The 17,227-nt window shown below is 42.8% G+C and overlaps 1 protein-coding gene across 1 annotated transcript in view; it reads right to left on the reverse strand.

Annotated features, from left to right (window-relative positions):
• The window catches only part of LOC128303100 (mucin-19), a 36,814-nt gene extending 22,232 nt beyond the window's left edge, over window positions 1-14,582 (reverse strand). Inside the window, exons 1-7 of the mRNA XM_053039954.1 lie at window positions 14,148-14,582; window positions 4,861-5,018; window positions 4,652-4,799; window positions 3,914-4,048; window positions 1,697-1,951; window positions 1,379-1,608; window positions 1,029-1,228 (exon numbers count right to left, since the gene is read on the reverse strand). Coding sequence (XP_052895914.1) covers window positions 1,029-1,228; window positions 1,379-1,608; window positions 1,697-1,951; window positions 3,914-4,048; window positions 4,652-4,799; window positions 4,861-5,018; window positions 14,148-14,258 — 1,237 coding nt within the window. The 5' untranslated portion in view covers window positions 14,259-14,582. The remainder of the gene's footprint in view (window positions 1-1,028; window positions 1,229-1,378; window positions 1,609-1,696; window positions 1,952-3,913; window positions 4,049-4,651; window positions 4,800-4,860; window positions 5,019-14,147) is intronic.
• Window positions 14,583-17,227: the final 2,645 nt, after the last annotated feature.

Genomic DNA, 17,227 nt, shown 5'->3' on the forward strand with positions numbered 1-17,227 from the left:
TTAAGCGCGCGCCCGTGGGTTCGTCTCCGATCGTTTCATTTAAGTTCCTTCAGCGTGTGTTTACACAAATCGTCAAGCAAACAACCAACCAATGGTTGATAAACAATGGCACATTTTCGCCTGCTGTGTAGATGACGATCATGGGTCATGCGGGTGTTAATGGCGCATTGGCGGTGGTTGTGAGAAAAAGGGGAAACCAAAGTCCGCGATTAGTCAGCCCACTGGAGTGCGTGTGCTGAATGGGCTATCGGTTCGATCACACTAGCCTCTATCATCTTACAACGCATTACAACGGAGGGAAACGATCGCGATACGACTTAATTTGTTGCAAATGGTGGTGAAGGGTGTGTCTATTAATGTTCTATCCGCTCGATGTGATAACGTTATCTGTTGGATTGATTGGTGAAAATTTGAACGCCATAAAATCATCCCTTCCCCGGGCATTGCTCGTGACTAAGCCTGTTTTATCGCACGCTCAACCAGCAAGCCGGTTCCCCTTTAGAACGCTTTGCAATCGGTAAAAATAGATGCAGTACTATTGAACCTGTTCCACAGGTTCGGTACGCATAAAATTAAAAGCTTTTTTTCAGGCTCACCTTGTCTACGCACACTGCAAAACGGTGTGGAAGTTTGCAAAGCGTTCTCACACCCTAGAGCACTTGAAAATGCTGTAAATTGGTTTGTTATCGTGTTTCGCCCGTGTGATGCGATCTCACACCGTTGTTTTAGCGGTGGATCAACGAAACATTTGATGACTGCTAACAATCAGCACCAGCGCGTAATAGCCTTATCGCGCACTTCAATTGAGACAATAATCATATTTTATCGCATGTTAACGATAAAGTGTGTGATGCAATTGCCGTTATTTATGCGCAAAGCAACATGTTTCACCGAAGAAAAAAAACACATCGCCCTGCAATACACATTATTCTAGCTACATTTCAACTTCCTTAGACTCTAATTTCGACTGAACTAAGTCTATAGTCTGTGCCTGTGCAGCTATAGACATGTCTGGTTAAGAGACTTACCGAAACAGTTGGAAAGATCCAGCGCTCCCTTGTACAGGCAACCATTGCTTTTAACGATCGACTTCGGGATCTTGTTCACACAATAACACTCATTACCATACTCGGGTCCGATTTCGTGCAGGAAGTTACCGTCGATCTCGTACCGTAGTGCGGGGATGCCTTCATACGACGATGTCCCGGAGAGTTTAATGTCCACCGTTCTGTGTGATGGAAAGGCAATGGATTACTGCTAATAAGCCAATGTGTAGCTAAGATTGCATACTTTTAGGCTGACAAGAAAAAGAGCTATCAACCAGATAATTAACAAAGATATATGAACATTTCTCGATGTTCTTGAGGTGTACACCTACCGGCAGATATCTGTGCTGAAGATTGTCATCCTTTCGATACCGGTTCGGAACGGTGGATAGCCCGATCCATCGGTACCCCGGATCTTATTACAAGCCGAAGGTAATCCGCTGCTGCGATTGTTCCACACATCGAGCGTTGTTCGTCCATTCCACTGTTCAATCATTTGCGTCCGGGAAGGATCCTTGATCCCTGTGTTGATCGTGAACATTCCGTCGTCAGTCATGTTTTTCTGCAAATATCACATTCCATCCATTAGTTTCGTAAAAGCCTCGTTCGTCTAATTAATCTAGCGCCCATTTGTCCTTCGTAATACCTACATGGCTGAAGAACGAAAACCGCAAACTCCCGTCCGGCATGGTGCGAATAGTTTTAGTGTTACGCTTTTCGATCTCCTTACAGATCGCCTTTGCGATGCCGATCACATTCACGCAGAATGGTACACCGTCGAACAGAAACTGTTTCGGGGTCGTCCGCAGGAACATCGTGTCCGGCCGGCCAAAGATACGGTTCAGCTCGACATTGATCAATCGCAAGCTGTCGTACGTTTCGTCTTCGGCGATTTGCAGAATGGACTGTTATGTCCCACCCAGCGCGAAAGTGCATCATTGGCACCGATTTGGTTTGGAAAGTTGCAAACCCGAATCGCGCCGCAGAAAGCATCGTCCGATTGTGTGCGTGTTGCGTGTGGTGATATTTTTATTTGTGTTGCATAGCCACGTTGTTTGTCCCCCGAAATGGGTGGATAAGCGTACCGGAGACAAAAAGTGAATAAAAACAAAATTACCGAATAATAAATGGAGATGAATACGAACAAATAAACAGCAATACGATAAATGATGAGAGTGAGGTTGACAAATGATAAATGTTATGCGTGCCTCGTGATCGTATTGATCGTATGTTAGTCACTCTCGTTAGTTCTGTGATGAGATATTTAACCGGTTAGTGAGATTATTAACTAAAACTAATTAGTCAAAACGCCTCGAAAGGAAGGGTGGATCGGTGGTGGAACGGGTGAGGATCAAAAGTCAAAAGTTTACTCGTACACTGGTGAATGTCATGACGAACCTGAGGTCGTGTGGTACGGACCAATCGGCAAATGAGCAGTCCAGATGAAACCATTTATATTATGCAGTATGATATCTAGGTCAAACGAGGATTAGAAAGTGAGGATTTAAATAAACATTCTGATTGCGCTGTTCGCGTGCTGTACTACTTTTGTTTTGCATTGACAGCAACAAAGAACTTCAATGCTGGCTCTGTGAGATCAAGCGACGAACCCCACACTTTGGAACACAACATTGCGTTCTCAATCTTTGCCGGCACGTCCTTCGCATGCGATGGCAATGTATTTTTCAGTAACATTAAGGCTTCCGGAACGTTTCATGTGTGCTGCGTACCAAAGCTATGCGTCTTGGTTGAAGAAGAGTTTTTGTTTGTTTTATCGTTTGATTAAAGTTCCCCTTATGAGTGTGGACACCATTACGAAGCGACATCATCATCGACGTCGTTTTAAAATGAAAAATGAGTGTAAAACCATCGGTAACTTCCACTCTGCACATGTGCTGTACGTTCGTGGTCGGTTCTGTCGCGTCGCGTTGTGTGCAGGCAGTGGCGTTTGTGTGAAATCTGATGAGTTGGGCACCAGTTCGGATGGCATTGGTGGATGGCCGATGAGTTTGCGAACGATGGGCAATGATATTACGGACTGACAGGAAAAGGATGATCGTGCGGATGGGAAGTGTGGATGGTATGCCAACAACTCCACCGATACGATGGTAGCGAAAGGAGATTATATTGGCCCAGGGAGATAAATGAAATAACGAGAAGGTGTAGGAGACGTACGAGACCCGAGCCGAACACCCATTAGTCCACCACCCGAACCGTTTGATGGATTATGCACACAAATCAGGAAGCCACACGAATACACACTCAGCAGCAACAAAACGGGGCAACAATTGCAAAACCCAATACAAAAACAGAACACAAAACACTACACAGAAGCCAAGTTTGAGCCAGCCAAGCCTCAACAAGCAATGTTCGCCAAGTGGTAGTGGTGGCGCAAGTTGTAAGAAGGTAGTTTTTAATGAAACAGATGGAGGGAAAAGAGATGAAAAAAAGACACCAAACTCCAGAAACTGTGACCGACACAAAAAAGATAGGATGACTTATAAATTGGTAACACACTAGTCGATCCCAAGGACGTGGTTAGCGTGCTCTCATTTCGTCCCAACTGGAACTCCCACATCACCGTGCCCCCAAATACAGTGCGCACTAGAAAAACGTACGAGCGATAGATTAATAACAATCAGAATAGTGTGATCAGTACATGCGGGCAAAATGGAACTAGAATACCGAATGAAGAAGGCCAGAAGAAGTACAAAAACAACCGAACAAATTCGTATGATACGATATGAGCGTGTATGATCAGCGGTATGATGACACAGTGACAGTTTGGCTGGAACAAACTGTTCGCCAAGCAAGCAGATTCAAAATAGATACAAAACGAAACAAAATTATACTAGCTAGACATTTACTTGGATCGGCGTGGTGCGCTCGATGATCCGTTTAATGACTCTAACGACGGGAATTTTTTCGAGTGTATTATTCACGTCCGATCGAAAATTGGTAATCGTTTCCTTTGCTTGGTTATCGATTATTTGTAAAATGCTCTGAAAACAGAAGAGAGACACAAATTCAGAAGAAGATAGAAGGACAGAGGTAGAGGTAGAGTGAGAAAAAGTGGTAAAGTACGAAAAATGAAAGAAACAATACAAAATGGAAAGACAAGTGGTCGAGTTTGTAAAGGGATGAAAAGTAAGGGATAATTTTTGTTTTTATGGTGTTTTGTTTAAGATTTCGTCCGATTCAATGGTGCCATTAGGTGCACGGTTTGCATAGCCGACTTGCACTTTTCGATCCCATTCAGTTCACAAAGTGTACGAGTGTAGCCATTTTTTTGTTTGTGAAGGAAGTACAGGATAGGGATTAAGATTGCCGCAGTCGTTTGTTGATTATTTTACTCTTGCGTTCGTGTGTGTGCGTATTTGTATGTTAAGTGTGTCCGTTGGCTTGATTAGTTTGTAGTGTAAATAAAACTGTACAATTTAAAGTATAGTGTCGTTCGATAAGGGGTCAGTTTAATGATTAATCCGCTCTGATCGTTTAGGTTATATGACCAGTAGTACTGTTCACAAAAACCTCTTCAAGAAGAGGGGAAAAGGGGTTGGACTGTTTTATTAAAGTTAGAATCTTCTCTGGTGCATTTTACTTACATTCATGTGCATGTTTAGCACAGTAAGATCATCATTTTCCGTTAGCGGATAGGATGATTCCGGATCGAAAACGTACATCTGTTGCTGACTGAAATGAACCTTTGAACGATCCCGGCTAAACCGTATATTATCCTTCTGACGATATTGGCTAAAAGCAGTTTCCCATTAGTTTTTGGTCCATTGGCGCATAATTTATAATTATAACTTACAAATAAACGTAAGGTCCAACTTCAACCACCTTCGGTCGCCGTCCTTGCATAACTTCGTACGGATTGGTGACGTTGAATATGTATACCTTAAAATCTAACGGTTGTGGCAATGCTTCCCATCGCTTATATTGATCCGTTCCTTGCCGCAGCTCGGTAGCCTGAAAGAAAGTGAAAGTGGAAATTGAGAAAATGTATTACAAGGCCAAGGATATTCATATGAAAAGTAACACGTCCTTGACGAATAATCGGGTAGGTGAAAAAGTGTTCTACGCGCACAACGCGCCTAACGATACGGTTCCCTTCGACGTTGAACCCTGACCGCATTTCGAGGGGGCGAGAAGAAAGAAAATGGGGCTTGTTCGTGCTAGGGCACAATTAAACCGTTTTCCCGTTTTCACGACCTTTATCAACGCAGCGTCATCAGGACGATTGCGTTCAATGGTTTGATTGCTCACTTTCGTTCACAATTACACTCGAATCCTATGATTACTTCATGGGGAACTGATGCATTACGATTGAAACGCTGGAGTAACATCGCAAGTAATACGCTTGATATGCTTTTGCTGGGTTTTGTTGCATTGCGTGACGTATCTTAGAGTAGACATCTGATCTGGTCATTGAGTACTAGGCGTGCTTTATTGAATATAGATAAAACCAACCGTACGATCGTGCAATTACGATTATTGAAAGTAGCAACATAGGGGGAATTATTGCAATAATATTTTATTTTCTACATAAATGAGCTGAACATAATGATATGCAATAGACCCCTCATTAATATAAATTTATTAATCATAAGTAAAGAGCAAAATTATTAGTCATCACCAAAGTTGCCTTTTTCCGTAGATCACTGTGCGTGTCCAGCGGATTGTCTACCTTTAGGCGGTATTCATCCACGGCCCCATCAATAGGGGTTTGGCCCCATCAATAGGGGTTTATCTATCATATTCCATCACGATTGTTGTCCACGATGGTCTATGAACTGATTGAATTATTTATTAACAAAACATGAAAACAATTACGATAAAAGGATGCGATCTTTATCAACTGTTACAGAAGGGACAGAATAATGCGTTTGTCTAGTCTGTCTGGTCATTAAATAAACCACACAAGATAATTAATGTTGGTTTTGTTTTGGAACAAAAGCTCGTTTTAATGAAAAATAAATGTTCAAATGTTACTGTAACCCGAAATGTACTAAACTATTACTAAAAGTGCAGATTGCATGCATCAGTTTCACTTTCGAATGCAACACAAATTGCATTTTCAAGGACGGAGGAAATGTTCCTTTCCACTAAAAAACAACTTTCCATTCTGGAACTCCTAGCTTCGTTGTGAAGTAAGTGGGTCATGTAAAAGGGATAGTCGCCAGTATAGATGGCATCTTTCCATGATGTATTGAAAACGATTTGGGATACTTTAATTAACGGTGTGACCAAAAGTTTCCAATTTACTTATGTGAGTTGAAGTTGTTTGAGTTGCAACTTTCCTCTACAACGCGATTGATTTTATTTGCGCAATCTTTTTTCAACGCAGTGAAAGAGTACCATGAATCGGACATAAACCGGGATATTGTGAAGTCGATGACGATGACGATTTGAGCCATCATTAATCGTTTGGCAGTAAAAGACGGAAGAGCGTATTGCACAGTCCGTATTTACCTAAACACACCTTTCGAGCGGGGAGATGTAGCATTGTGCAATTCTATCATGGCTGCCGCAAGCAACGACAATTTCCTTCCGTTTTAGCAGCATCTTCTACACAAAAAACACACTCTACCGTTTCGTTCGATCGATTGGACCAGTCTTTAGCCTGATCGAAACTAATTGCCACACGAGTGAGAGTTTACCTTTTGGCGTTTGAAGCGCAAGTAAAGGAAAGTGAATTATCTACAGGTTGCGAGAAAATTGACCACTTTTCCCATTCCCCACACGTCATGGGCGAACCGGATAGTGCAACGACTTCGTGACGGATTTGACTGTACAAAGTGCTCCCGGAATTGAGTCATCCTACCGCGGGGAGGAAGACGCGGGCCCTGTAGAAACCTAAGCGCATTGCTCAACGGAGCAATCAGGTGTTGGTCGATACATGTCCAACGTTAGAAAGTTTTGCAGTTGCTGCTCTCCCCAGATTTCCGGTCGGTAAGCAAAATTATGGAACTGTAATATTCAAGCGATGGCGTTCCAACAGGTTTTTTTCTGTTTAGTATTTTACCAAGGCAACGCAGTAATCTTTCCATTTTTGGAGTATAAATGAAACTAGATAGCTGAAAATCTGTCACATAATATGTGACAAAGAGTGGAAGGTAAACTAGGTATTCAATCAATCAAGAGCTGTAACAACATCGATTGAATAAAGATAGAAGCAACGATCCGAAAAATTGACACAGGAAACGGTTCAAAGTGTTAAATTTCAAGACCAAAAAAACCTTATACAACCAAGAGCTTACTTAACAAAACAAAAACGATTCGCTTTAGATGAATTTGATCACGGATATTGCAAAGTGTTTGTGTAATAACAGTTTACCGCTCTAAATGACGCTTAAAACAATCCGTCTATTTTCCCAGAACGCACCGATCGCGCTGTTCCTGTGGTGTTTAAAATATTTACTGTAATTGGTGTGAGAACCGATGAATGTGCTCATCGAACAATTAGGATGAGTAATACGCTTCACATGCGGTTCAGATGAACGCTTTTGATAGAACAAATGCTTTGGACTTTAGATAACCGTTGTACGTTGTAACTAAAAAAAAAATCCATATACTAAATAAATAATGCTTTTGTAAAAGATGCGAAACAATGTTTGAAAGCAGATGAATAAACATAAATAAATCAAAATTCATCTGCTGCCTCATCCGTGCCTTTCACCCTAAATCAAAGAAATCTTCAAAAGGTGGGTGGTCTAACCAGTTTACCTTTTTAGCATACGAAATGATGATCACACCTGATGACCAATATAATAGACTAGAAAGTCATCCCACTTCCCGGGATTTAATTTCACCAAAAACGTTGCATGAATTTGATTTTACCTTTGTATTATTTGTATAGATCGTTGTATGTAAGTAAGTTTTGCTACCCCAAACAGCATGCTCGACCGTAGTCCTCAAGCACTGACAATCCCAAATGACAATATTAATGATAATGATGATCATTTACCTAGCCCGACAAGACGCACGCAGCAAATGCAACAAACGAGCATTAAGCAGAGTTGCCCACCGACAGCAAGTGTCCCATTCACCTTGACAGAAGCCGGGCGGTGTGGTTTTGATTTCGGATTTTTCAGCCACCGCACGATGTTTTCGATAGCATGCGCATTGTGAAAGAAAACACAAACCCTATTGATATTCCTCGTTGGTGAAAACGGTCAAGGTTGTGGAAGGTATGCAACGCCTTCGCAGACGATCACCACCGATCGGTTCCAATAACGCACACGTCGTTCATCGAATCGAGCATGTTTAACGCTGGAACCATGCTCAGGACGGTCCGGTTGTGCGGTGGATCGCTTTGAAAAAGAGGTCGAGCGGCGAACAAAATTATACACGATGGAAAAAAAACCCCGCTTCCTTGGTGTATTGAAAACAATTGACCTATCGCCTGACTACCGGACGTGGAAAATAACACATAAAACACCGGTAAGCTCGCTAACAATTGTGCAAAGCTCAGCTCGTTTTTACACCGGTTTAGTGGTGGAGTTTGGCGTTTTTGTTACATGCCGCGCCGGAATAATGTCGCTTGTCTAGGAAGACATGCACAGCACTGGCACATTTAATGCATAAAAAAGTTGTGAGTAAGCCTCTTCTTTTCCATTCGAAAAAGTTCTTCGATGGATCTCTGTGCATTCCTTATGAAATGCGTTTAAATAAAGAAGAAACATTAAAATGGTACTAAATGGATGCAAATGATATTTTAATAGTCGATTGTGATGATTTGTACGATTTGCTGCGGGTCATTCTATGACACAATGGGAACACATTGCTAACTACGGCACTGGTCAGATCAGATGAGAAGCAAAACTACACCAACAATGAATTCACAGGACTGTCAAAGTTGCTGCTTGCTGGTGGTGATCATGATGATGATGATGATGATCGTGTCGTTTAGCCACGCGGGAGATTATACACAATGATTATGCTACGAGCGCCTCCAGCAACACACACTCACACACACTTTGAAGACTTGTTTGATACTTCAAAAAGCAGCGAAATTATTGTACATCAAAGCACATAAATACGGCATTGAGAAACATTGCAAACATTCGCGAACGAATAGTAGATATATTGGAAAGAAGAAACATGCCACAATTGCCTTGCAAGATCTGCTAGGCTCCGCAGATTGTAGTGAATGGGAGCTATATTTGAACGTCACTCTACGAGATCACGCTCAACTTGTAAGCCCGCAAATTAGCATGAAATTATGCAACAGTCCAATGAACGATCGTGGTGTTATGAGCCACTCCATAAAGGCTGTGAACTTTGCATGATTTTTTAAATGCATCAACCACCAGTGCTCAAATCACGACGACATTCCTGACATGTGTGGACTGGTGTGTATGCTCCATGCAGATGCAGCGCCAGCACCACCACCATGCAAATGTTGCACGTGTGTATAATTGAAGGAACAACTTTTCCTTTCCTTTTTATCGTGGAGGCGCGAGTATCGATGGAGAGATAGTGTAGTGAGAGGTATAGCAAATGTGATTTGAAGTTCAATATCATCTACTTTGTTTATTTCACAAATGATCTTTTGGCAATAAATTTCGACAATTTCTTGAACTGTCAAGAGGGTTCGTGTCTTAATATCGTTGACCACAGGAAAGCATTGAAGTCTTTTGTAGATGCTTTACTTGAACGTTCATTTGTTCCAATAGTCAATGATTCATTACAAAATAGCATTCTCCCTGTATGAAATATTAAATAAAAAACTCCAATAAACCATCTCAATCAGCTTAATAACGACACCTGCAGTATCTCTCCATTGATTTACTGCTTCAATTAGCATAAAATGCACCTTCGGGAAAAGATAAATTAGCGCACACAAAAGCAATAACAATGTGTGATATCCGCATTACTTCATACGTAAGATTCCATTCGCTCAATCAATTCGTTCGATCTTTCGCCGTTGTGGTTGCTTCTTCCCATTACCCATACGCTAGATCTGCCCCGATCAAGGGCACCTTTGCTCGGGTGAAGATAGCGGGATCGACAACATGACCACTCCCAGCAGCAAACAGGAAAAAGTAACTTCCGACGCAGTAGATATAACAGCAAAAAAAAAGAACTGAACCTCGCGCCTATTTGTAAATTATGCGCTGTGTGGAAGAGGTTTGTTTAGCGGTTGGAGAAAATTTGCTCCAACAACGATTCACTGTACGGCGAGGTGCGTCAGCGAGGTGAATGTACGAGTTGGGTAAACAAAGCAGGAAAAAGCAGAGCAACTTTTTGGGGCCAAGCGCCTACCGGGAACATTTTGACTTTATCCGATTGTGTACAGCAAAATTCCAGCATAAGTTCGAGTTCGTTGAGTAAGGTTCGAAAGGAGAGCAACATTCATCGATCATGCAGGGTTTAATAATGATGTAAAGAAAAAAATATGGTACGCTAATGATCGATTAGGTGAATTTTCAGGTCAGTCAGTACGCTTTACAGTTGCTGCTGTGTATAGCAGCACCCAAACAAAATAATCTGAAACGGTTTAATTGGTGTTTTTTGAAAGCCTCCGAAGGAAGAATCAACAAGGAAATAGTTATGCTCAAAAAGCACACATCACGACAAGGAACAATCCTTCCCTAGCCTTCCGCCATAATAAGATTCCATTCCACAGAAGGTTGCGTTTTGAGGTCGCGCGTGTGCTCGCAAGAGGAGTTTCCAAGCTTTTAATTAGTGTCATTTATTAGAGCACTCTAGTATTATACGCGCGTCACACAACGTCTGCCACGTATACCTTGAGCGTTGAGTGTCACATTTGTGTGATGATTCTTCCTTTCTTACGTCGACAAAAGCACACGACAGACGGAGCAGTACAATGATCGCTTCTAGAATAGAAAAGAAAAACGGGTCATGATCTTGAACCGTATGTGTGCCTTCGCGTAGGAGGTAATCTGCATTGCAAAGGCCGCCACCAATCGGCTACGATCTTGAACTTCATGCGCGTTGCAGTACAGTACGGTGTGTGCGTCGCCGCGTTGAATCAATCACATTGTCCTACTCACTGTTTGTGTGAGGAAAATTAAAAAAAATGTAATGAATTGTGCTTGTCAACAGCATGGTTCGGTGACGTTTAATGTTTCTACACTTACCTCCGAACCTCAGAAAGCAAAACCCAACTCCTCAGATATATATTTGGGGATCTTGGCGATTCCCCGCAAGATCGTGGCTCATCGCTATCAGAGAAACAACTGATTTCACTTCTAACAATGCGCTGCCTTGATCAGGCGATTTTTTATTGTTCTGTGACTTGCTGAGGCAGGCAAAGATCGTCTTACCGTCATCACTCATGGGGCGTGATTCTCCGTAAGTGTGACTCAAACGGGAAGCGTGTTGGGAGATGTAATTAAGTATGACACTAACCCTGCAATAGGAACTTCTGACCCTGACTTTGCGCGATGACTTATGTTAGTTTCGGGGTGCATTTCTTCTAAAGACTCAAACAGAACAACTGATTGATTGCACAGATTGAAGTTCGGGGTTGAGGTTAAAGTTCGGCAATGATTAGAAACGTTCACTTTTCAAGCCGATAAAGCACCCGGTGCTGTTGACGTCAATACAGGAAGGGAACAAGCAGTAGATAGCATGAAGAATAAATTAAACTCAAGTGTTCCGAGATGTTGGTTGATCATTACACGGCCAAGTTCTTCCTGTAGCCTCGATAATATCTTACAAAATCCCCTTACACAACAGGGAAATGTGTGATATTCTCTGACGCATCTCAACCGAAACATGAGTGTGTTTGTTCTGCCAATAATTTCCAGTTAACACTTGGTGTCGGTTGAACCTAGGGGGAGTGTAAGCAAGCAGTTAAGGAACGCTTGGGAGAGCTTCGGCAAATAATGGTACAATTTAAGATTACTTGCCCTGCCCGGTGAGTCATAGAGAGTCATTTTTTAAGAATTAAATAGGGGTTTAACGATAACTAATTAGATTGTTAGATTTCGCTCATCGTTTTGCAACGAATTCGGGTAACGAAATCGTTGCTTTGCAAGTCATTTTATTCAATAAGTTAAGCTCATTTCTGTAACACATGCTGAGCCTTATAACTCCAAAAGACTGTAAAATAGGAAACAAAAAGAAAACACAAAACCGAACACAATTTCTGCCAAAAAAGCATCTCTTACTTCCTCCCGCATTACATGAACTCGAGCGTATAAAATTGCGCGCTTCCCACCAGCGCCATGCTGTCCGCTGTCTCGATTCACGATTCGATCGCGGATTTGATTCGCAACCGCAACCGCGCGGTCAATAATTGAATATTGACCATGCACCATCGGAACGGGGTGGCTATCGTTACGCAATCATCACTTCTGTGGCTGCCCACACACACACACACACAACACGGGAGAAGCTTTTTAAGATCTCTTCCCAAAGTGTGCGCCGTTCGAGGCGAGATGCTTCTTTTTACATGTCATCGTGGTTGATTTTTTGTTGTGGTGGATAACACCGACAACACAAAAAAGTCGGGAGGTTTGTTCAAACACAAAAAACGGGAGACACTCTACGGACTAGGTTTTCGAGTGCGTAAGGGACTTGACGCAGGCCGATGACGATGATGGTGCAGAGCTTAAATATCACGATGATATTTGAAATATCCCACCGACAACTTTGCTGTCGGTGAACCAGTTCTTCTTCGGTTGATTGTTTCGAGATTCGTGGTGGCTAGGGATCGTACAGTGTTATGTAAACGTGCGCGACTCTTGGAAAGGAATGGATCGAACGTGATCGCACCATTAGCGAGATGCCCGGTGCAGGTGATGTGGAATCTTCCAAAACGCAGTCTAGCCTGTTAAAAAGCACCATGCATAGACCCATATCGTTCGGACCGTTATTAGTGATCGTTACGATGCGATGTTAATGAACCGTGTCGAGATATTTTCCAAAACCGTGCACAAACCAGAAGATCGTATCACTGGTAGTAATGGGGGACACCGAATGTCACCTGAGCGTATCGCGGTAAGGGCGAGGGTGGTACTCGGCGCAAGGTTCGTACCGGAAATGTGAGCCCTGCAGCGTAGCAGTGAAAATGGAAAAATTGTAGCGCGTGTGTATCTGATGCTCGGCCATAGACCAGAGGCTCGGCAAGGTCAATCCGGCAAAGCTAACGGGGCTCTTTATGGTTGTTGGGGTGGAAATGTTTATCACACGCACACGACCATCCGAGAGCAGGAAGCCGAGAACGTGTCCCCGAGGCAAGGTAACGTTCACCTGTTTGACGGGCGCTTTTTCGGTAGACCGGTTGGGGGTGAACTATTAGGCGACCTACAGAATTACTTTTTTCCTCTTGCTTAAACTACACGCCACCCTCGCAACGTGTTGCCTTGTATGATAAAGTTTTATTTATGCTTGCTAGTGTAAAAAATCCTCATTGTTAGGTAGAATTTGAGCATCGAAATGTTTTTTTCCATTAGATGTTTTGTACGACAAGAACTTCTGAAATTTCGGCGAAATTCATCGATATTTAAAAGAACATCTGAATTTAGGACTTTTCAGGACGGATTTAGAGATTTGCGATCGATGATAAAATGGCGAAAGTCTACTGAAATCTTTTGTTTACCCAAAACTTGCTACATTCAGAATGCTTCTCGCCTAATTTTGCTTATGATTTTAAATACAGGACAATAATTCCAGATCAAGGGGAAATTAAATAAAAGAAAGTAAGATGCTTGTCAAAATCTAAAACAGCTTCACTACGCGAATAAAAATATGATGTTTCGAAGTTTATTTTCATCGCAAAATTTGGTGTAAATTTGGTTGTTTTGGTCACCAGAAATAACACCAAAAGGGGGTCAATATTACGTCTTGTCTAATGTGACGTAGCGGAGAAGATTATGCATACATTAATTTTATTGGATTTTGCTGTTTAATGTCATTCAAACTGCCCACAAAAATTCAGAGGACGATGAAGTAGAATACAAATTAGCTTCCAATCGCCGTCGAGATAAAGCCAGTGACACATTGAGGAATCGGGTACAACATAACATTACTCAATAGTTTAACCTTGAAATTCCTTTATCATTTCTTGTGTTAACTACCACAAATGGGTGTTAAAACATTCTCCACGCACAGACAAACACTTACCTCAATTACTTTCTCATGCACGGCACGGGGAAAAACGACCCAACCGAGCAGGGCGCCGGATACGGCCATCATCACACCGATGCCGGCCCAGATCAGAGTACATTGCACCATCTTGGAGGATCTCCGTGCTGGCCCCGTGACACCGTTCACTGCACCCGCGCGAAACACGCGCACTAAACCAAGCACACGCTCACACACTCACACCGCTATGCACGATCGTGGCCAACTCTTTCTTATTTTCTCGCCAGAAATCACGCGCTCGATCACTTATAATCTCCGCCTGCTGGCGAAGGCGTCGAATGGGACGGTTTTGTTGATTTACTGCGGTCACTTGCAGTGTGGTCCCTCCCCACCTCCTTGTGCTCGAATACACTCCAGCTGCCCGTCAGGTGTTGGGCTCCATCGGCTGGCTTGCAAGCCGTACGGTAGACTTCTTTGCACTTTCAACACTTTTGCGATCACGTGCACCGACAAAGCAGGACGACAGAAAATTACCGCAGGCGCAGATTTGTGACGGGCGGAGGGATGCAAAAAAGAAAAAAAGGGGAGAAGTTTGATAGGACGGCGCATAGCATGGAGGCCAATAAACAGCCAACAGGGATGGGTTCAAAAGCTGAAATGGAATCTTTATTATCGTCCTACTGAGGCACATCGTTCGCTTGGCAAAGGTTACCGGTTGGAGTAAATGAGCATTAAGGACCTCCAGGGCATTTCGGAGACTTGGATGAAATGGAACCGGAAGGCTTATATTCGAAGCTATACTTGATCAACTCGCCTTATTTCATATGAAATAGTGCATCACAGAGAGAAAGAACTCATAACTGGCCGGATGTTGTTTTCCATTCTCGACTTTGCTCACTCACATGCCGAGATTGCTATTATTATCGCACACTCTTGCATTCAATCAGACCTTGGACCGGGGTTTTTGGAGGAAAACTCCGACGGTAGCCTCGCAATCGTTACAGAATCGTTGGTCACCTTGTTCGGACCGGGTGTGTCACGAAGGGAAAAGTAGATGCACTCGAAACTCTCCGATAAATTATTCGCTTGCACATTTCCTCGTTTCCACGGTGGCGCGTCCACCGAGGACACGACGGACCGCACGTTGCGAGAGATAGAGAGACACACGCGCACACACTACATTCCTTTCACTGATCACCATCTCACGAAGCAGGGAGTGTGGATTGTTAGCATCCAATTAATTCCCTCTCCCCATTGACATTCGATTCAATCAAACAATCCTGGTAAGCCCGGTTAATTAATAACTGTCTGCTGGGAGGATTTACACGGTAGCTGACACACTGAAATAGGAGAAGACACCCCACCACAACGGCAAAAGCCCCGTATTCCTGAAACAATCCACCACTTACGCGCAACAGCGAAGGAACTAATAACAAGCAGAGATTCGTCTAAAGCCTCCGCTAGACCACGGTGCAACGGTTTTAGGTCAGTCGCGGTTCGCGTCTGTTGAGAAACTGACAGCTCGAGCCGCAGCGCACGTTTGTGTGGATCGAAAAAATGCGGTTCGGCTCCTTCAATCATGGTCGCTCCACTGTCCGTATCCACCACCATCACCACATCGGCCGCCCGGTCGCGGCCATACGTCATAGTGCTCTGGCAACGTGCGGTGTTAGTTCATCGCAAAACCAAAACAAGAAAAAAGCGCTGACAACGGACTAGCGGCGACGGCACCATCAAGGCGAACGGACGGCGAAGGGCCTCCCATTAGGGTTGGTTGGTGGGTGTATGGGTTTCGGACGGTGCTTTGTAGCGATGTTTGGCTTTAGTGTTTGGCCGGTGGGTGGCAATCGTGTTGGTGGAAAGCACTCTTTCTACTAACGAAAGATCTGTCAATTGATAGTAAAAAGGGGGTGCGTAAGCTGTTAAGAGAAAAGCTCTCTTTCGTTCACATTCTCACCGACGGAACTTTTGACGTTAGCAACGCGGGAATTCATTTAGCCGGGAAACACGTGGTTAGTTATTTTTGGTGATAGAAATGAAATAATCAGTTTCTACATTTTCGCGGACATTTTTTTATGAAACTTCTCTAATTTTACTAACAATTTGTAGAATAAAAATGGTCATTAATCAATCAGTTGTGAAATATTATTGGAATTCTTTGCAAACACCCAATAGAGGAATAATTTAGCTTCCATTAATGTGAAGGTTTAATTGAAACTTATCCCAATTAAATTTGAAGAAGATGAAATCTCTCATTAGTATCGCATACCAACGAGGAAAAGAACCCAAAGCCAATGTCATCGTTCACTGCGGATGTCCTTTGGTTAAGCCTTCGTAAGACATTTGAGGAAAAACACTCTTAAGGCAACCACAATCTCTACCAGGAAGCAAAAGCGGAAGGTGGTAGATGTTCCGGCAGGAAGCGTGTTTTTCTCAAAATAAAGCTCATCCGTATGAATATCCGGAGCGTTACACTTTGAGCTTGAGGTGGTGTGACTATTGTTTGGGGTTGCGCTTTTCTTGCGTTCGTTCAAACGATGCGCGTGCATCACTGTTTGGGTTCGTTCATAAGTTAATGTTCCGCTTCGTTGGTGGTTCAAAATGCAAACATGTTAGTGGTATGTTTACTGCATGACCCCAGTCAAGGTAGGCGTTATACCAAAAACGAAGCAGGCTGATGCGTTAGGAAGACCGAGCGTTGCACCGTGAAGGCAACTTACAACGCTCATGTCATCTAAGCTGCTAATCCGTTTTCGACGTTTGGTTGATTGTTTGTGTTTGGTTTGGCATTTTTTCATGTATTTTTCAAACAAAGTAATTTGTTCGTGATATTTGGGAGGAATAATTCCATAAATTGTTAATAATAATTTGACACTTTTAACACGACAAAAATTTCAGTATGTTTTCGTAAAACTAGTTTTTGGTAGAATTTGAAATTTATCGTACAATTTATGCTTACCAAAAACGCATGATTTATATAACAATATATTAAATATTCGAAACGTGTTGTACGTTTGTTCCCCGTAGTGAAAGCGTGCGTCGGAAAGCTTACAGTTGAACTGAGCTTTGAGTTTCGCGCAATTGAGTTGTGAGTTACCATTTCAAACTTAACGAAACAT

This window comes from Anopheles moucheti, chromosome 3 (genome assembly GCF_943734755.1).
Source record: "Anopheles moucheti chromosome 3, idAnoMoucSN_F20_07, whole genome shotgun sequence".
NCBI lineage: Eukaryota > Metazoa > Arthropoda > Insecta > Diptera > Culicidae > Anopheles > Anopheles moucheti.